The sequence below is a fragment of the Budorcas taxicolor genome, chromosome 19 (genome assembly GCF_023091745.1).
Source record: "Budorcas taxicolor isolate Tak-1 chromosome 19, Takin1.1, whole genome shotgun sequence".
Taxonomy (NCBI): Eukaryota; Metazoa; Chordata; class Mammalia; order Artiodactyla; family Bovidae; genus Budorcas; species Budorcas taxicolor.
The window spans coordinates 48,238,779-48,261,333 of NC_068928.1; the positions used below are offsets into that span (position 1 = coordinate 48,238,779).

The following is a 22,555-nucleotide window of genomic DNA, read 5'->3' on the forward strand; positions in this document are numbered from 1 at the left end:
CCCCTCACCCCCTTCCCACTCCCCACTTCATGCTGATGACAGCAGAACATGCATCCACTTGGCAGAGTCAGGAGAATTCTGGATTGGGTGCAAGCGAATCACAAGCCACTTCCGGGCTGTAATTTAGACACACTGAGGCTGCTGGGGCCCTGGAGATAATCCAGAGTCCCAGGTTTCATCCCCAGGAAGCCTGGAGCAGGGCCTAGACTGCGTTTAACACAGTCAGGCATTTCTGCTGCCACGTTTCTCTGTGTCTCTCTCTAGACAGCCAATGTTGCTCCCCAAGACTATAACAAACTTTCCACTAACTTCCTTCTGACCCAGGCTGAATCCAAAAAGAGATGATCACGTGGGTTTGCATAAAGACAGTGTTGTTGCTGTTTAGTTGCTAAGTAATGTCCGATCCTTTTGTGACCCCCATGGACTATATAGCCCGCCAGGCTACTCTGTCCCTGGATTTTCCAGGCAAGAATACTGTAGTGGGTTGCCATTTCCTTCTCCAGGCGATCTTTCCCACCCAGAGATCAAACCCGGGTCTCCTGCATTGGCAGGTGGGTTCTTTACTGCTGAGCCACCAGGGAAGCCCATAGTAGCAACATTTTTTCTTTTACTCACAGTCCGCTTCCCTGCCAGCCTGAATTAGAAGTAACCTGCCATATCCCTCTCTGCCTACAATGCTCACAGAGGAGCACAGGGTCACACCAACCAGTCATCTCACATCAGGCTAGTCCACACAACTCCAATTTCTTTAAATTCGTCGAAAAAGAGGAAGTTCTCTCTGTGATTCGCTGGTGGGAGGCAGGGAGGCCATCAAGACTCCTTTGCCCTCCTCCCCGATTTCATTCAAGAGAATGTGGGGCTATTTAAACAAGCCGTTCTTTGGGGCATTTTTCTTTCTGTCACATCCGAGGCTCACTTACCATTTTGAAGCTTGAATCTCCAAACCAAAACGTCATGTGGAAAAAGAGTTTTCTCGTGTTCCTTTTCTCTCTTTCAGTTCAAAAGGCTGCACTGGATTGTGAAAGACTGAGAAAACCAAATGGTAAGTTTCGTTTACTTCTCTGTCATATTAAACCCGCTTTCACCGAAACGGTGAGACCGTCAGCTTCAGTCATGCGCTGTTGCGAGCAGGGTTTTCTGTGCTTTTTGTTGAGCAGCCAAAGAGGAGAGTTTTTTCCACTTTGTACTGTTTAAAATGAAGTGATATAAGGGAGGGAGTCAGAGAATCTTTCCTGAAACTAAGAAACAAAATGGTGAGATTGTTTTTTTAAAAAAAAACAATGAAATGGTTCTTTCTTTTTCTGTTGTTTTTTAATTAGAAAATCAATACACTATCGTTGTAAAATAATTCAGGCGACACTAAAAACATATCCTGGGAGGCAGTTTATCATCATAGAGCCAGGCTGTTGTGGTCCTAACCTTGTTTCTACCCTTTTCCACCTGGTAGTCTGGACGCATGACGAAAACCACTTTAAGCTTAATTTCTATCCTCTGTGAAGCGGGGGAAATAAAGGCACCTCCCTGGGAGTGCTGTTGTGAAGACTGAGACAAGCCCTGTCCCTCAGCACAGAGCCGAGTGCGTGGGGAGCCATCAGTAAATGCTAGCCCAGGTCGTTGTTGTTATTATACTGTAAACGGTGAACATTCTGCTATAAACAGATCCCCTCAGTCCCTCTCCCATCTCTGTGTCCAGGAGCAAACACTAGTAACAGTCCTTTTCACTCCAGTATCAAAGCAAACAAACTCTTCTGTGGCCTGTTCTTTTTAAAATTAACACGTCCCAGACATCTTTCTAAGAGGAAGTTGTAGGTTTCGCTCCCTTCTTCTCAACAGTTGCATGGCATTTCACAATAGGACTTAGTCATAATTCATCGAACCATCATTCCCATATTGGTTGTTCCATTTTATTCCTTATAGAAACAATACTGCCGTAAACATCCTCTGTGGACACATGAGCGTGTGAGAGTTCACGTAGGATAAAATCCTAGAAGTGAAATGGCTGGGTCGAAGGCCATGTCCGTTTGAATTGTTACAGCTGATGCTAAGTTGCCCTCCTAACACACTGAACTGGTGCATGTTCACCAACGCTGACCACGGACATGGGTTGAGTGTGAGTTTCTCACCCTCTCTCTGGCAGTGGACACAATCAATTTTTTAAATTTGTGTCAGTCTCATGAGTACAAAAATAATATCTGAATGTTGTTTGAGTCCGCGGTTGCCTCATCACTCATAAAGCTGTGCTTCTTTCTCATGTTTGTTGACTATGAAAGCATGCCCATATAAAGGACATTTAGGGATGGCAGTCTGGCTGGAAAGAGAGGTGAGGTCTTATCTTGAATCTGAGCTTACATAAGACTGAGAAAATATTAATTGTCCAGATCAAAGCGTAGATTGCTGGCATTTTTGAGGGGTCTAAACCCCTCCTCCACCCAAGCCATCCCTGGAACACTATTTCTTCTTCTGGGAACTACCTATTCATATTATTTGACCATTTATTTGATTGTCTTTTCCTTATTAATTTGCTGTTGGTTTATGTATATTAGGGCTTCCCTGGTAGCTCAGACGGTAAAGAATCTGCCTGCAATGCAGGAGACCTGGGTTCCATCCCTGGGTTGGGAAGATCCCCTGGATAAAGAAATGGCAACCCACTCCAGTATTCTTGCCTGGAGAATCCCATGGACAAGAGGAGCCTGGGCAGGCTACAGTCCATGGAGTCCCAAAGAGTCAGACATGGCTAACGACTAACACATTTATCTTATGTATATTAAAAGAATCCTATGCTTATTTATGTTTTAAGTACTTTCTTCTAGGTTTCCACTTGTCTTAATTTTGCCGTGGAGAAGTTTAAAGTTTTAGAATAGTTATTTCTTTCAGTCTTTCCTTTATGGTTCCTGTTTTGTGGATCTTACTTGGAAGACCTTTTCCAACAGATGATATAAAAACGTTTCTGGGTATTTCTCTTAATGCTTTTATAATCTTAAATTTTAACATTAGATTTTCTGATGAGGGTTATTTCTTCCCTTGGCATTTTTTAATAATAAAATACAAACACACAGCTATCAGAGATTACTAGGATTGTGCCAAAAAGAGTCAGAAGGCCGTTTAGAGAGGCTATAATAATAAAATAAGTGCAAATAGTGTAATAGGTTGAGACACATCAAATATGTTTACATCTATGAGTTCACAATGATTCTTAAACAAAAATAACGATAATAAAGGAGAAACATCTCACTCTTATAAGATAATAGGAAACCAACTCATTATTTTTTAAAATTGGCCAATAACAGAAGAGAATCTAGTATTTATCCTCCCTTTTCTAGACAAACAGAACCACAGTGTAACCAAAGAATTGACAAGGGTATTTCTCTTCATATAATTATGGGTTATAAATGAAAAAGAATTGGGATAGCCTCATTTTGCAACATCTAATGAAATTATCAACGTGCACATGTGTTCTCAGGCGTGTGTCTGACTCCTCGCGACCCCATGGACTGTAGCCCACCAGGCTCCTCTGTCCATGGAATTTCCCAGGCAAGAATTCTGGAGTGAGTTGCCACACCCTCCTCTAGGGGCATCTTCTTCTCCCAGAGATGGAGTCTGCATCTCCTGCCTAAGCAGATGGATTCTTTACCACTGTGCCACCTAAGAAGCTCGGTGAAATAATGTTTCTGGGTAACCATCATCAAAGCCTGCTAACAAACAAAAAAGAGAGATAATCAGACATTATGTGCCTCCTAATGGAGGTACATCTACCCCCTAAGTTGCATTCTTGCTAAATAAAAGCTGATCTGAATCTCATCAAGCCTCTGGACAGGAGATAGAAGAACATGATAAAGGAGCACCATGGGAACGTAATTAAAGAAATCCAGGCCATGGAAAACACTTCAGAACAAACAATTTGCTGTCTTCAGCAGATAAAAGTACAGGGGGAATAAAAGAGACAGAAAGATTTATCAGTGAAAAAAGACATCAGAAACATTTCAACTAACTACAACAGACCGTCATGGGTCCTAAAAGAAAAACCAGACAGTTGGGGGAATTTGAACAGTAACTAGATATCTGGTAATATTTTTAAAATATTGTTAATTTTCAGGTGGGATAATGGTATTGTTATTTTTACCAGAGTCCTTACTTTTTAGAGATAAAAACTATTCATATGCATGTCCTCCAGCCAAAGACCACTGGGGACACATGGGTAGTTGAGCAAAGTTGGGTTCTGTGGGAAAATGTGGGAACGAGCAAGAGGGCATCCTAGAGTAAGATTTGTGTTAGGTAACTTGGAGGGAGATTTGAGGCAGCAGGATTTACTCTGAATTGGATTCTCTCTCTCTCTCTTTTTTTTTTTTTTTTAATTTATCTAGTTTCCTGACCAGGTATCAAACCCAGGCCCCCTGCACTGGGAGCATGGAGTCTTAGCCATTGGACCACCAGGGACGTTCCTGAATTGGATTCTTTTAGGAAATGGAAACAACAACACAGCTGGGCATCTTAGTAATTCTTATCTGATGACCAGTGTGAGACTGATGCGTGAAGCAGAGCCCCCAAAGCCAGGGCCCTGGGACAGCCTAGAAGGATAGGGAGGGGAAGGAGGTGGTGGGGGGAGGTTCAGGATAGGGGGACACATGTATGCTGCTGCTGCTAAGTCACTTCAGTCGTGTCCAACTCTGTGCGACCCCATAGACAGCAGCCCAACAGGCTCCCCCATCCCTGGGATTCTCCAGGCAAGAATACTGGAGTACGTTGCCATGTCCTTCTCCAGTGCATGAAAGTGACACATGTATAAGCTCTGGTCAATTCATGGTGATACATGGCAAAAACCAGAACAATATTGTAATTATCCCCCAAGTAAAATTAATTAATTACTTAATTAAAAATAAAATAAATAATTCTTATCTGAAAGATAAGCAGTGCAAGGCAAAAACCGTGACTGATAAAGAAGCAGCTGTCAACCACACTAGCCAGTTTAGAGGGATATTTGGCCATTTTTGTGTTTTGGACGATGTTCACGTCCTCATCTGTGTTTAGACAGGAGTCATCTGGTCTTTTCTCTCGATCTAATATGGTCATGGGGTGGCCTTGTCCGGTACCAGTGACCAGTAAGTTCCAAGCCAGAACAAAAGAGCTTGCTGAGGTCACCCATCTCTCACTGGGAGAGGCCTCTGGAGGTGCCGAGACTTCCTCACGTACTGTCCAGCCTGGGTGCGCAGGCAAGAAATGCCCCCTACCTCTGGGAATTTCGCCAGGAAAAGAGGGTTCTCCACCACCTCGACCCACAAAATCTGGCTTGACAACCATGGGGTTATTATTATTGGATGGTAAAAAAGGACTTTGTCTTGTGTTATTTTGTTTTCCAGAATTCCCTTCTCCAAGTCTGCACTCACAAACGGAAACCGTCATGAGGGGTCAGAATGTATCTCTATCGTGTTTCCTTCAGAACATATCACTAGAGATCACCTATTTTTTGTTTCGGGGTGAGAAATGCCTGCAAACTCAGGATGGAAAAGGTGAACCCATGACTATTAACCTAACAGTCTCAGAAGCCCATGATCTGGGTCCCTACAAATGCAAAGTCCAAATTGCCAACTGTTCAAAATACAGTCATCCATTCAAGTTCACATTTGCTGGTAAGTAAAATGCTTGTTACTCGGGGGCCCTGTGGTTTGGGGGGATTATTTCCTGTTCTAGGGTAGACTCTCTGTTCTGCTGGTTAACACTCTCTCAAGATCCTAGTATATATGTCACTGAGATCTTGTTTAAGAAGCAAGATCACTTGTTTCTTAATAATTCCATTTCACTTTCTCTCCCAAAGACGTTTAGCCATTTCAGATGATAATAGGCTGATGGTCTAAGACGAAAAGTCTTACATTAACAATTGAGAAAGTTGTTGAAATCCTTTCTAGATGCTTTACTCTGGATTCTTGTCATATAGGCATACACACAAAAAGAGACTTTTTCTCTGAAGATTCAAGTAAGAAGTCGTAGAATCAGTGTTGGACCCTGTGGCAAGGGTCTTCAGAGCCCCAGACTTTCCCCAGCTCCTTCTGTTTATGACGGGCATTGGCCAGCACACTTCCTGCCCAGCCACCTCTTTCCCTGCCCTTCCCCCACACTACCCACAGCTTGTGGGATCTCAGTTCCCTGACCAGGGCTTGAACCCAGGCCACAGCAGTAAAAGCCCAGGATCCTAACTGTTAGGCCCCCGGGGAACTCCCCAACCACATTTTATCACTTTTACATTTTTCTCTCCCATCTTCCCACCCCAAGCCTCTCACAGCCTAGCATTAATGGCCTCATCCATGATGGTGACCTTGATATTGGACTGTTGGGAGAGGGAGAGAGGGTTTCCAGGTAATATGTGTACCTGGAGTCTTCCAAACAGAGGACCCCCGACTTACTGATCGAGTATTTGTGTGATTCTCTGGGTCTGTGCTCTCTAGCGCGGTAGCCACTAGCCACATGTTGTTATTTAAGTTTCAATTCAAGTTAGTTAAAATTAGGTGAAATTTTAAAAATGCAGTTCCTCCATCTCGTTAGGCACACTTCAAGTGCCCAGAAGCCATGCGTGTGGGGTGGCTGTTCTATTAGACAACACAGACACAGAACATATCCATCATCACGGAAAGCTCTATTGGATGCCTTTACTCTAGGGCAATGGTTCTTGGCTTTTTAGGGTATAACCGTTTTAGCAATGTAATGATAGTGATGGATACCTTCCCTGAGATGTTTTCATGAGACTACCGACGCAAACATTTGCATAAGACTATAAGGGATGCCATGGACTCTGGATTAGAGCCATCTCAGGGACTTCCCTGACAGTTAAGACTACAGGCCTTCAGTGCAGGGGGCACAGGTTCATTCTCTGGTCAGGGAACTAAGAGCCCGCATGCTGTGTGGCACAGCCAAAAATTTTTTATTTAAATTAAAAAAAAAAAAAAAGAACCAATCATCTTAGGACAGATTTGAACACAAACTCAGTTGAAGCCATAACTGTAAAAGAAACATAAAAAGACAACCATGTAAACCAGGTCTAGGATGTGGCATATAGTGTGAGGGCAGTGCCCTCGCTGGTAATATTCTCTGGTGGTCAGATTCCCGCTGGACTGGGCAGCCTGGATTTGCAGAAAAAGCAATGCAAGGGCCATCAGGAAACCCATGTATACCCCTAGCTTCCTGTGCAAGGCTGAAGCCTTAAATCAATGGATTAAAAAAAACAAACAAACCCAGTCTTCATTTTCTGAGCATCTGTCCCACAGATAGGTGTATAGTCTTCCCACATACTGCCTTCAAAGTAAATGCACTAGTTTCCAGCAGTAATTACACTGCCTGGTAGAATTTTTTTATAGATTATAAACCTGTATCATCTTCATTTAGGTCAGACTAGGAAAGTTATGAGCAACCTAGATAGCATATTCAAAAGCAGAGATATTACTTTACCAACAAAGGTCCATCTAGTCAAGGCTATGGTTTTTCCAGTGGTCATGTATGGATGTGAGAGTTGGACTGTGAAGAAGGCTGAGCGCCGAAGGGTTGATGCTTTTGAACTGTGGTGTTGGAGAAGACACTTGAGAGTCCCTTGGACTGCAAGGAGATCCAACCAGTCCATTCTAAAGGAGACCAGTCCTGGGTGTTCATTGGAAGGACTGATGCTGAGGCTGAAACTGTAATACTTGGGCCACCTCATGTGAAGAGTTGACTCACTGGAAAAGACCCTGATGCTGGGAGGGATTGGGGGCAGGAGGAGAAGGGGACGACAGAGGATGAGATGGCTGAATGGCATCACCGACTCAATGCACATGAGTTTGGGTGAACTTCGGGAGTTGGTGATGGACAGGGAGGCCTGGCGTGCTGCGATTCACGGGGTTGCAGAGAGTTGGACACGACTGAGCGACTGAACTGAACATCTATTGAGTGCCTACCGCATGTGAATAACTGTCTTGCATGCTGCCAGAGTTTCGATGATACCTAAATCATGATCTTGTTCCCAACTCAGTAAGGGATATGAGCCATGAACACAGATTCATTCCTCTTTGATCCACTCATCGAATATTTAATGATATCCCCGATGTACCAAGCCCTGGATATACATTAGTTCCTGCCTTGGTGGAGCTTATAGTCTAATTGAAGAGGCATGAGACCCAAGTACCCAGTCAAATAAATTCATAATAACAAACTGTGTTGACGGTTATAAAGAAAAAGAAACTGGCACAGTGATGGAGAAAAGTTGGGGAGTGGGCGGTGAATGGGGACTGACTTCCTTAGACAGGGTAGTTGCGTGCATGCTAAGTCCATTCAGCCGTGTCCAACTCGACTGTCAGCTGTAGCCCTCCAGGCTCCTCTGTCCATGGGGATTCTCCAGGCAAGAATACTGGAGTGGGTTGCCATGTCCTCCTCCAGGGGAATCTTCCCGACCCAGAGATCAAACCTACATCTCTTAACGTCTCCTGCATTGGCAGACGGGTTCTGTTTTTTGGCTGTCCAGGAGTCTTAGCTGTGGCGTATGGAGCTCTAGTTCCCTGACCAGGGATTGGACCCGTAGAGTCTTAGCCACTGGACCACTAGGGAAGTCCTGGCAGATGGGTTCTTTACCCCTAGCGCCACCTGGGAAGCCCAGATAAGATAGTTATGGAAGGACTTTCTAAGGGGATGGCATTTCAGGGGGTCCCTGAAGGATGAGCAATGATTTGCTACCGTGAGAGAAAGAAGGCTCTAGTCAAGGGACAATACCCTGTGCTGGGGGCTCCACCTTGAGGAAGAACTTGGCTGTTGGGTAGGGTATAATATGCCACTGGTACGGCTGGAGGTCAGATGAGGGGATGCTGAGCTCAGGTGAGACTGGAAAGGGGAGGGGAGAAAGTCAGGCCTATGACCCCATTTATCATCTTTGAAGTTAATTCTTCCTGAGTGGGGCAGGGCAAGGGTAGAGGTTGGGGATTGGCTGGGAGACTTTTGCAGTCATCCAGGAGATAAACAGTGGGGAGATGGAGAGGAGTGGACGGGGTCAGAACAGACTTTGGAGGGAGAAACAACAGGACTTACTGAGTGATTAGGTTTGGAATCATAGGTAGTAAAGGTGAGGAAGGAGTTGAGAATGACTCTCAGGCGTCTACTGTGATCAGCTGATGGACAAGGAGTGGTGTCATTTACTGAAAGGGGCAAAAATAGAAGTTGTTCAATGGGTATAACATTTTGGTTATAGTTAACAATGCTGTACTATGCACTTAAAAGTTAGATCCAGTTTCACTCATTTTTATGACTGAGCAATATCCCATTGTATATAGGTACCACATCTTCTTTATCCATTCATCTGTCATTAGACCTATCCATTGCTTCCATGTCCTGGCTATTGTAAATAGTGCTACAGTGAACATTGGGGTACACGTGTCTTTTTGAATTATGGTTTTCTCCAGATATGTCCAGCAGTGGGATTGCTGGGTCATATGGTAATTCTATTCCTAGTTTTTTGAGCAAACTCCATACTGTTCTCCATAGTGGCTGTATTAATTTACATTCCCACCAACAGTGCAAGAGGGTTCCCTTTTCTCCACACCCTCTCAAGCACTTATCATTTGTAGACTTAAAAAAAAATACTTATTTATTTATTTGGCTGCATCGGGCCTTAGTTGCAGCACATGGGATCCTTGTTGCATCATGCAGGATCCTTCATGGTGGCGCACAGATTCCAGAGCCCTGGGGTTCAGTAGTTGGGCTCCTGGGCTTAGTGGCCCGGTAGCACATGGAATCTTGGGAGAAGGCGATGGCAGCCCACTCCAGTACTCTTGCCTGGGAAAATCCCATGGACGGAGGAGCCTGGTAAGCTGCAGTCCATGGGGTCGCGAAGAGTCAGACACGACTGAGTGAACTTCACTTTCACTTTTCACTTTCATGTGTTGGAGAAGGAAATGGCAACCCACTCCAGTGTTCTTGCCTGGAGAATCCCAGGGACGGGGGAGCCTGGTGAGCTGCCGTCTATGGGGCCACACAGAGTCGGACACGACTGAAGTGACTTAGCAGCAGCACACGGAGTCTTAGTTCTTCAACCAGGGGTTGAATCCACGTCCCCTGCATTGCAAGGTGGATTCTTAACCACTGGATCAGCAGGGAAGTCCCTATAGTTTGTAGAGGTTTTGATGATGGCCATTCTGACCGGTGTGAGGCATGGATGGACCCAGAGTCTGTCATACAAGATAAAGTCAGAAAGAGGGGGAAAAAATCATGTATTACTGCATATATGTGGAATCTAGAAAAATGGTACAAATGAACCTATTTGCAGGGCAGGAATGGAGACAGAGACACAGGGAGCAGATGTGTGAATACGGCAGGGGTGGGATGAACTCGGATATTGGGATTGATGGTGTGTGCACTGCCACGTGTGAAACAGATAGCAAATGGGAACCTGTTTAATAGTGCAAGGAGCCCAGCTCAGTGCTCACCCTAAAGGGGTGGGATGGGGTGTGCTAGAAGGGTGGTCCAAGAGGGAGGGGCTGTATGTATACATATAGCTGAGTCACTTCATTGTACAGCAGAAAATAACACGTGGTAAAGCAACTATACTCCAGTTAAAAAAAAAAAGAATCTACTGTATAGCATAGGGAACCTTACTCAATCCTCTGTAATGACCTCTATGGCAACTGAGAGAGTGGATATATGTATATGTATAACTGATTCAGTTTGCTGTACAGCAGAAACTAATGCAACGGTGTAAATCAACTGTAATCCAATAAAAAATAATTAAGAAAAAAAAGAAGGTAGATCTCATGTTAACTGTTCTTAGCACAAAAGAACTAAATGCATGACTGAATGCATAAAAGCATTTTTTAAAAGAATATAATCTTAATAATGTTTATCTACCTACCGATTGATGCATTAACTAGCAGATTAGAGTTCAGTTTCAAAAGGTTATGTTTGAGGTGGCCAGGAGACATTCAAGTGGATCCTGAAATAAGAGTCAGAAAAAGTAGTATGAGGACAGGATCAAGTGCTGGAGGAGACGGAAGAGGGAGAACTGTCGCCCGGAGGATTTAGGAAGTTTTATGGGCAAGGTGGCATCTGAATGAGCCTTAAAGGACTCCTTTAATTTAAAAAACAACTGATTTATGGAAGAGTTACAACTCCCTTCCTTTGATCACAGTGATGCTGTGATGCCCTTTACCAGTCCTTTTACAAACTCTGAGGGAAGTTTACTGCTAAGTCGCTTCAGTCATGTCTGACTCTATGCGACCCCATAGACGACAGCCCACCAGGCTCTCCTGTTCCTGGGATTCTCCAGGCAAGAACACTGGAATGGGTTGCCATTTCCTTCTCCAATGCATGAAAGTGAAAAGTCAAAGTGAAGTCGCTCAGTCGTATCCAACTCTTAGCGACCCCATGGACTGCAGCCTACCAGGCTCCTCCGTCCATGGGATTTTCCAGGCAAGAGTACTGGAGTGGGTTGCCATTGCCTTCTCTGAAGGGAAGTTTACATCTTTCCACTAAATTTAGATATCAACCCTTATTCTAGTTTGAATCATCTCAGAGAGAAGTCCATGCTCTCTACTTCATCATGAGTACGTCAATTCCTGAAAATTGCAGCAAGCAGATTTCAGTTTTTTGTAGGAAGAACAGTCTATTGATGCTATTCCCAAACAAAGTTGCTCTTTGAGGCTCCCATCCCTGGGTACCACTCTGTCAAGGATGCTGCCACGGGGATTCCTGCTCGGGGGAGGGAGGGATGGAGCAAGAAGACTCTAATTTGTTAGTTTCTTTCCTTTGACTTAAACAATGAGGGATTCCTGCTCAGGGGAGGGAGGGATGGAGCAAGAAGACTCTAATTTGTTAGTTTCTTTCCTTTGACTTAAACAATGAAACTGCACCTAGTTGTTAAATTGGCACACTACTGTTAAAAACAAAAGTATCTGCTTGGGAGCTGGCCCTGGCTCTGCCATTTATTAGGTATGTGGTCTCTGAATTTCAATGGACTCTTCTGTGGAGTGGGCACAATGCTATTCACCTTGTGTGCTGTTGTGAAGAGAACCAAGATAACATGGGTAGTGACCCCAACACATGAAGGATACTCAACTGTTTCTTTCCCTATAATCCTGTTTCCTTAAAGAACTATATAACAAATTACAGAGCTGGATTCTCACATGAAGTGTGGTATGCTCTGGCAGAGCTTACCAGAATCACTCGTTTCTGGTCAAGAATTTCCCTTAACTCTATTTATCAGGGTTACTTCCTGTTTCGGGGAGGAACTGGAAGATAATTGTACAGCTGAATTCTATAAATGACAGTACTGTGAGAAAAGATGATATTTTTAGACTTTCTTGATTAAAAAACAACAACAACACTGTTATCTTACAAGGACTGGGACTAAAAGCACCTCTCAACTACATACTTGGAGCTGGATCTTTGACAAAATTATACCATCAACCACAAACAAATGGTAAATTCTGATAAAAGGCAAGTTTGCACTCCAGCTCCTCAAAGCAGAGAGACACTCTCCACTCTCTGGCTTTCTCAGAGCCTGGTTCATGCCAGGATACATGGGGTTAACCCCATAGCTGTTGATTTTTCCCCATGGAGCTTCTTTGTGAGCAGCTTGGCTTCACAAGAGGGGTGTCGTTCACCTTTGGGTGAACAGACAGGAGTAGGGCTTCCATCTATGTTTGTGGACTGAGTGAGGGAACCCATTCTGCTTAGCCATTTAATGTGCACTTTCATTTTTCTAGACCCAGTGACTGCACCAGTGCTGAACATTAGTGTCATTCAAACAAAAACGGACCGATATATAACACTACGCTGCATCTCATTCAACGGCTCTCTGCCCATCGATTATATTTTTTTTGAAAAAAACATCACCATATCACCAGTTATTTCCAAGGATGTAAGGAAGCCTGCTGAACTTAACATAACCGAGAGTAACACTGCAGGAGTGAAAGAGTACAGGTGTAAAGCTAAAAACAGATTGCCTGACCGTGTAAAATACAGTCAACCTGTCATCATACCCTCAACAGGTAAGGGCTACCTGAACTCGTTCAACAGGGTCTAGATTTACTTCCAGAAACTGCAGCCTCTCCTCTGCCCACCATTTCCCACTTTGCCCACCTGCTTCTAAGTGCTTTTCCTTCTGTAGGGTCCATATGCTCTGATGGGGCTGCTTTCTGCCATAAAGGAACCATAGAAAAGCCTAGAGAGTGGGGCAGGAAGGGACCGTGTAGTAAGACTTCCTGAACTGACTCTGTTTCCTGCTCAGGTTCTAAGCAATCACATTAGAATTTGTAACTCTCTTTGTTTTCACTTTCTTTTTTTAAGCACTGTTTTTATATATTTCTTTATTTTGACCATGCTGGGTCTCCATTGCTGCGCATGGGCTTTTTCTAGTGCAGCAAGTGGGGGCTACTCTTCGTTGCACAAGCTTCTCATTGCAGTGACTTCTCTTGTTTGTGGAGCACAGGCTCTGTGCACGCGGGCTTCGGTGGCTGCAACACAAAGGCTCAGTAGTTGTGGTGACTGGGCTTAGTTGCCCCACAGCATGTGCAATCTTCCTGGACCAGGGATCGAACGTGTGTTCCGTGCATTAGCAGGCGGATTGTTATCCACTGCACCACCAGGGAAGTCCTGCATCTCTTGAAGCTGCCGGGGTCTCTTGATTTTCTTGTGCTTTTTAAAATCATTTAAATAAAAACTCGCTTCTAACACCAGTAGCTTCCTGCTTGGCTGTTGAATGCCCTACTGCTAATGCTTGGTGAATCTAGATTTCTCTACTGGGGGCAAGAGTGGCTCCTGTCCCAGTCTTGTGTTTCGGAAGGCGCTACCTGGATTCTTCTCAGCCACACACTTTCCAATAAGCTTCCCATAAGCCATAGGGCTGCCTGCCTGGACCTTGTATCTCTACTTTTCTATACCTCACTCTAGGTTCCTAGACCTGAATTCCCTGCCCCATGAGATCAGAACCCACCTCCCAGGGCCTGCGCAAGTCTCTTTCTCAGCTCGTCCTCCCAAGGATAGACCACCATGAGGATGTGAGCACTCCTGGACTCAAGCCAAGGGAGCTGTTTGTGGGGGCTGAGGGACGACATTTGGCCACACAGGCAGGGGCTGTCTACGTGTCTGTCAGGTTCCTTAGGGCGCAGATCAGAGCCTGGATGGGAAGGGGCCAGGCCGGACCTAGAGCCAGCTCTCTTTACACTGTCATGCTCCAGCGCAGAACTCCGAGTCTGAGAATTCCAGATTTACAGCTGCCTTTAGGGAATTCCCTGGCCATCTAGTGGTTAAGACCGCATTTCCAATGCAGGCAGAGCGGGTTTGATCCCTGGTCAGGGAGCTGGGACCCCTCATGGTGCACAGCCACAAAATTTAAAAAACAAAAACGTGGCCTGGTGAAGGGACACTGGTCAAGGCAGGAGGAGAAAAAAAAATTAGGTTAGCAAAGGTAATAGGCATACAAGGGCGTTAAACACCTCATCCTCAGAAGATCAGAGCCCACATCTGGGTGTTCAGTAAGTTCTAACAAGTCAGGCAGCCTGTTGGAGTCAGGCCCCAGAGTCAGCCTTTTGCCTACAAATCATCACCTTCCATTCACTAGCTGTGTGACCTTAGAAAAGTCACATACTCTTATTTAATTGTAAAATGGGAACTTTACTTAATTGAGTCTTATTCTACTTAATTGTAAAATGGGAATAATACCAATGAGACACCTAAGGCAATGCACGTAAAGTGCTTAACACAATGTCTGCATATAGTCAATAATAAGTGACAGCTGTTGGGTAACATAGATCATGCCAGCCTGACTAAAGACGTTGCCTGACAAATGGCCAGGCTGTTCTCAGATTTATGACCCTAATGACATAGACAACAATCTGTTTGTTAAATGCTGTGCTGCTTTTTTCTTTGTAAATAACCCTTGGTGGAAGATGGACTTGGTATGACTTTTAGAACGGTGCTGGAGGTGTCCACACAGGGCAGGGGCCCAGGTTTCATGGGATCTTACCTAACTTGGGAGACAGTCATGATCGACCTTTCCAGAACATTCCACAATTCAGTATCATTGGAAAAGCAGGTTGTGCAGTGACCAGTGAATGCTGTCTTCTTCTTCTTCCAGGAGGAGACTGCGGTCCATTCTGCCTGCAGCTCCTGCTTCCGGGGTTATTACTGGTGCTAATAGTAATCATCCTAATTCTGGCATTTTGGATGCTACCAAAGTACAAAGCAAGTAAGTTCCTTAGGAGCTTTGCCATTGTTTTCTCTGGTGGCTCTGACAGTTAAGAATCTGCCTGCAATGCAGGACACCTGGGTTCAATCTCTGGGTGGGGAAGATCCCCTGAAGAGGGGAATGGCTACTCACTCCAGTATGCTAGCCAGGAGAATCCATGGACAGAGGAGCCTGGCAGGCTATAGTCCTTGGGGTTGCAAAGAGTCGGACACGACTGAGCGAAGAAAATGAAAAGAGAAGGAAAAGGTGCAAAACGAGGATAATGCAGGACTTCTTGAACTGTTCACATTTAGCACAGTTCTCTTTTCTCTGGTGAAGCCTTCCCTATTTAGACTGCTTGTGGGCATGTTACCTGTGCAGTCACATGGGGCCCCATGCTAAGAAAACATTTTAATGCTCTGCTGTCATTGTCTTAAAATTTGTAATACCTTTTTACCTTTTTTTAATTTTTAAAAAATTCTTTTTCAAAATTGTGGTGAAATATGCATAACAATAGAATTTACCATTTTGGCCATTGTTAAGTATACAGTTTGGCGGCATTAAGTACATCCACATTCCTGGGCTACCATCACCAGCCATCCACTTTTTCACTTTGCAAATATGACACTCTGTACCTGTCAAACAGTGTACGTCCCTATTAACTTCTCTCTCCTCCCAGCCCCTGGCAAACACCATTCCGATTCCTGTCTATTCTAATAGTCTAATCTGACTATTTTAGAAATCTCATGTAAATGGAATCACACCGTATTTGTCCTTTTGTAGGTGGCTTCTTTCATTTAGCACACTGTCCTCAAGGTTCATCCACATTGTATACATGTCAGAATTTCCTTCCTTTTGGGGGGACTTCCCTAGTGGTCCAATGGTTAGGACTCTGCACTTCCATCCACTGCAGGGGACACGGCTTCAATCTGCGGTTGGGGAACTAAGATCCCACAAGCCTTGCGGTGCAAAAGATTTTTTTTCCCCTTCATTTCAAAAGCTGAATAATCAGTTATGTATGTGTGTGTATACATTATACACACGCATGTATACATACATAACACATACTTTGTTTATACGTTATTCATCCATCAATGAACTCCTTCTTCAGAAAAAATTCCAAGAAGTGGAATTGCTGGATCTTTTTTTTTTTTTTTTTTTGAGACTCCGTACAGTTTTCCACAGTGGCTGCGTCAATTTACATTCCCACCAACAGTGCATGACGGTTTCCTTTAAGCTGCATCCTTGTCAACACTTGTTACTTGTTACCTTTTTGATGGCGGCTATTCTGAGATGTGTGAGGTGGTATCTCTTTGTAGTTTCAATTTGCATTTCCCTGATGATGAGTGATTTTGAGCATCTTTCCATGTGCCTGCTGGCGATCTGTATGTCCTCTTTGGAAAATGTCTATACAATTCCTCTGCCTGTTTTTAAATTGGGTTGTTTGGTTTTTTGATGTTGAGCTGTATGAGTGCTTTGTACATTTTGGATATTAACTCCTTATCAGACATATCATTTGCAGTATCTTCTTTCATTCAGTAGGCTGCCTTTTTGCTTTGTTGATAATGTCCTTCAGTGTGCAAGCTTAACGTAGTCCCATTTGTTTATTTTTTTTGCTTTTACTTCTCTTGCCTGCGGCGACAGAGCCGAAAAAAATATTGCTAAGATCAGTGTCAAAGAGCATACTACCTGTGTTTCCTTTTATGTGCTTTAAGGTTTCTGATCTCACATTTAGGTTCTTCATCCACTTTATTTTTGTAGATGGTGTGAGAAAGTAGTCCAGTTTGATTCTTTCACATATAGCTGTCCAGTTTTCCCCATACCATTTATTGAAAAGGACTTCCCTGGTGGCTCAGATGGTTAAGCGTCTGTCTACAATGTGGGAGACCCAGGTTCGATCCCTGGGTTGGGAAGATCCCCTGGAGAAGGAAATGGCAATCCACTCCAGTACTATTGCCTGGAAAATTCCATGGACAGAGGAGCATGGTAGGCTACAGCCCATGGGGTTGCAAAGAGTCAGACACGACTGAGCGACTTTACCTTACCTTATCTATTGAAAAGACTATCTTTTCCTGACTGTATATTCTTACCTCCCTTGTAAATTAATTGACCATATACGTAGGGGTTCATTTCTGGGTTCTCTAGTCTGCTTCATCAATCATTGTGTCTGTTTCTGTGCCAGTCCCATACTGTTTTGATTACTGTAACTTCATAGTACAGTTTGAAATTAGAAAATATGATACCCCTCGCTTTGTTTTTTTCTCAGGATAGGTTGTTTTGTGTTTCCAAACAAATTAGAGAATTATTTGCCTAAGTCTGTGAAAAATCCCATTGTTAATTTGACAGGGATTTCATTAAACCTGTAGATTGCCTAGGGGAGTACAGCCATCTGCAATATTAATTCTTCCAATCCGTAAGAATGGTATATCTTTCCGTTTGTTTGTGCTGACTGACTTCAGTTTCCTTCATCGGTGTCTATGGTTTCCCAAGCACAGGTCTTTTACCTTCTCGGTTATATTATTCCTAGGCATTTTATTCTTTTTGATTCAGATAGGATTGTTTTCTTAATTTCTCTTTCAGAGAAATTGTTTGTGTATAAAAATGCAACTGATCTCTGTATATTATTAATAATTCCATAAACTGTGACTTTCAGTTCAGTTCAGTTCAGTCGCTCAGTCGTGTCCGACTCTTTGCAACCCCATGAATCGCAGCACGCCAGGCCTCCCTGTCCATCACCAACTCCCAGAGTTCACTCAGACTCATGTCCATCAAGTCGGTGATGCCATCCAGCCATTTCATCCTCTGTCATCCCCTTTTCCTCCTGCCCCCAATCCCTGCTAGCATCAGAGTCTTTTCCAATGAATCAACTCTTCGCATGAGGTGGCCAAAGTATTGGAGTTTCAGCTTTTGCATCAGTCCTTCCAAAGCACACCCAGGACTGATCTCCTTTAGGATGGACTGGTTGGATCTCCTTGCAGTCCAAGGGACTCTCAAGAGTCTCCTCCAACACCACAGTTCAAAAGCATCAATTATTCGGCGCTCAGCCTTCTTCACAGTCCAACTCTCACATCCATACATGACCACAGGAAAAACCATAGCCTTGAGTAGACGGACCTTAGTCGGCAAAGTAATGTCTCTACTTTTGAATATACTATCCTGTTTTATTGGTGTTTTGTTGATGTACAACTGTTTATCTTAATCTCTTATGACTCTTTGTATTTCTATGGTTATCAGCTGTAACTTCTTTCTTTTTTTTTTAAATTTCTTGGACAATATAATATGGAATTTACTTCCATGGAGAATTCTCAGTGAAGTCCTATAAAAGCATTCTTTTTTTTTAGGAAGGATAATTGCTTTACAATGTTGTGTTGGTTTCTGTCATACAACAAGGCAAATCAGTCGTAACTATATATGTATATCCCTCCTTCTGGAGCCTCCCGCCCATCCCCCACTTCTTTCATTGTTTATTTATTTGAGCCCTCTGTTTTCTTGATGAGTCTAGCTAAAGGTTTATCAATTTTGTTTGGCTTTTCATAGAACCAGCTCTTCATCAGTCTTTTCTAGTGTTTTCTTGTAGTTGTTATTTCACTTATTCCTGCTCTAATCTTTATTGTTTCTTTCCTTCTAACTTTTCTTCTTTCCTTTGGGTGGAAAGTTGGGTTGTTTATGACTTTTCCTGTTTCCTGAGATAGACTTGTATTGCAATAAACTTTCCTCTTAGAGCTGCTTTTGCTTGGTCCCTTAGATTTTGGATGGTTGTGCTTCCATTTTCATTCATCTTTGGGTTTGTTTTTTTTATTTCTTCTTTAATTTCTTCAATGACTCATTGTTTGTTTAGTAGTATATTGTGTATCCTCCATGTGTTTGTGGGTTTTCTTTTTTTTGGTAGTTTTTTTTCTTGTAGTTGATTTCTAGTCTCATATGTTGTGGTCAGAAAAGATGGCTGATATGACTTCAATCCTCTTAAATTTATTGCATCTCATGCATTTTTAAAAATCCGAGGATCCTACAAAAGTGGAATTAATATTCTTGAGTACTCGCCAGGGCTAAATGGAACTCAGTTGGGTAATTTAGTATCTCTTGCAGATATTAAGAAGCTTTTTACAGGCTATTCTTTTCAGTGAAGGAAAGAAAAGAAATCTCTGGCCATCTCAAGCACAATGTGATAGGTAAAGGGTGTTATTTGCAGATCTGAGAAAATAAATCAGAAGGACTCCTGGCTTGAAGCAGCAGATGCTATGGTCTCCTAGCTGAGCCCACAATTTCCCTTTAATAGACAACACTTTAGGCCATCCGAGGTCATTCTTCCAGAACTTTGGGGAATTCTGCTCCGTGGAGGAGCAAGAAAATAAAGATGAGGCTGAATTGGTCTATTTTAATGATTTTGCACCAATTTATGTAGGAAAAGCTATGAAAGATAGTGCACCTAGAGTCTACAGAAATACACCCATGGAAGCTGGAATATATGCAAATGTCTGTGAAAATCAAGCAGGTAAGAGAATTTTGTTCGAGATTTTGGTTGGTTTGGGGTTTTTGTCTTTTACATTGTTTTAAGGTCATACAGACACATGGGTAAAATACTGAAGAAACTGAGTATAGTGTCTCTCTCTGGCCCCAACACTCAATCCCACTTTCCACTTTAAAATCCTTCCACAGGTATTTTATGTGTGTTTTAGCATCTAAATAAATGGTAGCAATGGTAGCATGTCATAGATATGCCATTCTACACCTGATTTTTTCAGTTAACAACATATCTTGGAGATTTTTATTTTGATATCACTTCAGAATGATCCACACTGCATTCCAATCACTTTTATGATCACCTCTTAAAGCTGGCATCATTTACTGCTTTATGGCAAACAGACCCAGTGCCTTGGCCAACAATGAGAACAACCCCAGCCAATGTTGATGCTGACTGAGGGCCAACCATGTTCCAGGCACAGCGCTAAGCGACGTATCTGCTCTGTCTGGTGCAAACACCACTAACTCCCAAATTATATTGCCCTCGTTTTACAGATGAGAAACCTGTGCCAGGCTTAGAACCAAAGCAATGTGCTTCCAGTGCCCAAGATGGTAAGTACTCTGTGCAAAGTCTAGAAGCGACATGCCATTGCAAGTGTAGCCACTGCCCTCAGGAGATCAGAGATTTGGACCATAGACCCAATAACTCTGTTTCTTGTCTTTTACCCAGGGGCTGAACACTCCCAGGAGATACATTATGCTGCCCCCATGTTCCAGCAGGTGGCACCAAGAGATCAGGGTGAGCCACAGTTTGGGATAGGAGACACTGTTGAAATGGGTCAGTGGTTTCTGTGAGGCCGTCATTGGCTTTAGGAACCCAAGGATGGGATGAACAGGGGCAACATGCACACCCTAGGAAACCAATAGCAACCAGCACCGCAGTGCCTAATAAATTTCATCAGGACGTGGGTAGATGGGGAGGAGGAAAGGATGTGGTAAGGAGTGTATCACATTAAAAAAATCCAGAGAGAACAATGCAAGTGCACTTCTTTAAGAATCAAACATGCTTTCAAGAATCAATCACATAACGTAGTCCAGGAAAAAAAGACAGTTCACACTTGGTTTTATCAGGCCCCCCAGCTACCAAAATAGAATTTTAAAAGAGCTTCTATAGATATATATCCAAGATTGAAGGCAAAAGAAGAAGAGGGCGGCAGAGGATGAGATGGTTAGATAGCATCACCAACTCAGTGGACACAGCTTGAGGAAACTCTGGGAGATGGTGAAGGACATGGAAGCCTGGCATGCTGCAGTCCACTGGGTCGCAAAGAATCAGACATGACTTAGCAACTGAACAACAACACCACCACCCTAAGTTTACTGAATTATTTTCTCTTCTGTATTACAGAAAACAGTAATAATTCTAAAGGTGGATATGTCTATTCTCAACTCGTCTTCTGAGATTTAAAAAAGTAGGCTACATCTCAGGGTAAGATGCTTTTTATAAAGCTGATTTCCATAAAGAAAAAGCAAACTTGATTGATACTTTAAAAGGTTTCACCTGGTTACCCAAAATGACTCGCTGTTTTTCATGCTTAAACACTATTCCTTTGGCTTTTTCAGGTACATACAATCCTGTCATCAGACAAGAGTTTTGTTAGGTGGGATCCTGACTAACGACGGTTTTTACATGCTGTTGCCATTTTTTGGCAAGGGCCATTTCCCGCATTTCCACACCATTTAATAAAGAATAACTTTTTGACCGCTGTGTTCTTCATAAGTGCATCCTGGAAGCTTACGACAATCATCTCCCTATCCCTGTGCCCACTGAAGTTTCAGAAGCAAACGCACAAGGCAAAAACCATGCCTGAATTCCAAAACAAAACCTGGTGACCTTGAAAAGGTGTCTGAAGAAAACAGTACCTGCAGTCACCTCTGGAGAAAGGCAAGATCACTCAGCGAGTACATATTTATTATCCACTGCCACTAACATTTGCTCTTAGCTTCTGGAAGGCTGCAAATTCATTTCTATTGATTTCCATGGACTTTCTCAGTCCTCAAGACTTAGCTCATGTCAGAAGCATGCCTTTATGCTCTGCATTTCCGGTCAGCTCTCTGTCAAGAGGACAGCTCAGAGTTGAGTTGGGGGAGAAGAGAGAAATGGATTGGTTTCCCAGGATTGCTGTTACAGATTACTACAAACTGCTGACTTAAAACAACAGACATGTATTTTCTCATAGGGCTTCCCTGATAGCTCAGTTGGTAAAGAATCCACCTGCAATGCAGGAGACCCGGTTTGATTCCTGGATCGGGAAGATCCGCTGGAGAAGGGATAGGCTACCCACCCCAGTATTGGTGGGAGTGACTTAGCACACACACACAGTAGATTCAGGAACTACCCAGATGATCCAGGTTGATCTTATCTTGAGATTCTTAACTTATTAATTACACCTTCAGAGACCTTTTTCTCAAGTAAGGTGATATTCACAGGTTCCAAGCATTAGGATTTATGAGGGAGCCACCATTCAGTCCACTTGAGGGGCAAAAATATTTCTGGTTTGAATCTCTCATCCCAGGAGTTATAAGTAAAGTCCAATAAAGCCAAGAGGCATTTCTGGGGTTCTGGACACAAAATAACTTGGCCAAAATTGCTCCACTCTGTTCTTCTTCTGGGAGGGTTGCCTGAACCTCAGTCTTAACTATTCTCAACAATGGACCTCTGACTAGAAAAATCATAGTTATCAGCTAATTAGACACTAGCTCTGTAACACCCTTGGGGCCAGTATTATTAACTTGATTTTACAGGTAAGGAAACTGAGGCTTAGATGGGGTAAGTAATTTCACAGGGTCATCCCCAGCTTGGTAAGTGGTTGAACTGGGACTTAAATCCCAGCAAAGAACAAGAGCAGCACTGGCTGTGGGAATGCA

At 43.3% G+C, this 22,555-nt stretch overlaps 1 protein-coding gene across 1 annotated transcript; it reads left to right on the forward strand.

The window, feature by feature from the left end:
• The first annotated feature begins 954 nt into the window (after positions 1 to 954).
• MILR1 (mast cell immunoglobulin like receptor 1) lies at positions 955 to 21,363 on the forward strand. Its single transcript, XM_052658713.1, has 9 exons — positions 955 to 1,042; positions 5,355 to 5,624; positions 12,705 to 12,989; positions 15,077 to 15,187; positions 19,569 to 19,658; positions 20,183 to 20,239; positions 20,358 to 20,426; positions 21,036 to 21,116; positions 21,251 to 21,363. Exons 1-8 carry the CDS (start codon positions 955 to 957, stop codon positions 21,086 to 21,088), a joined length of 1,023 nt encoding a protein of 340 aa, XP_052514673.1. The 3' UTR covers positions 21,089 to 21,116; positions 21,251 to 21,363.
• The last annotated feature ends 1,192 nt before the right edge of the window (positions 21,364 to 22,555 follow it).

Excerpts from the sequence above, each read along its gene's own strand:
- MILR1 (XM_052658713.1), top strand. The coding sequence starts at position 955 with ATGTGGAAAAAGAGTTTTCTCGTGTTCCTTTTCTCTCTTTCAGTTCAA. Across the intron at positions 19,659-20,182 it reads TGTCTGTGAAAATCAAGCAG|ATGAGAAACCTGTGCCAGGC; the intron begins GTAAGAGAATTT and ends CTCGTTTTACAG. Across the intron at positions 20,427-21,035 it reads GGTGGCACCAAGAGATCAGG|AAAACAGTAATAATTCTAAA; the intron begins GTGAGCCACAGT and ends TCTGTATTACAG.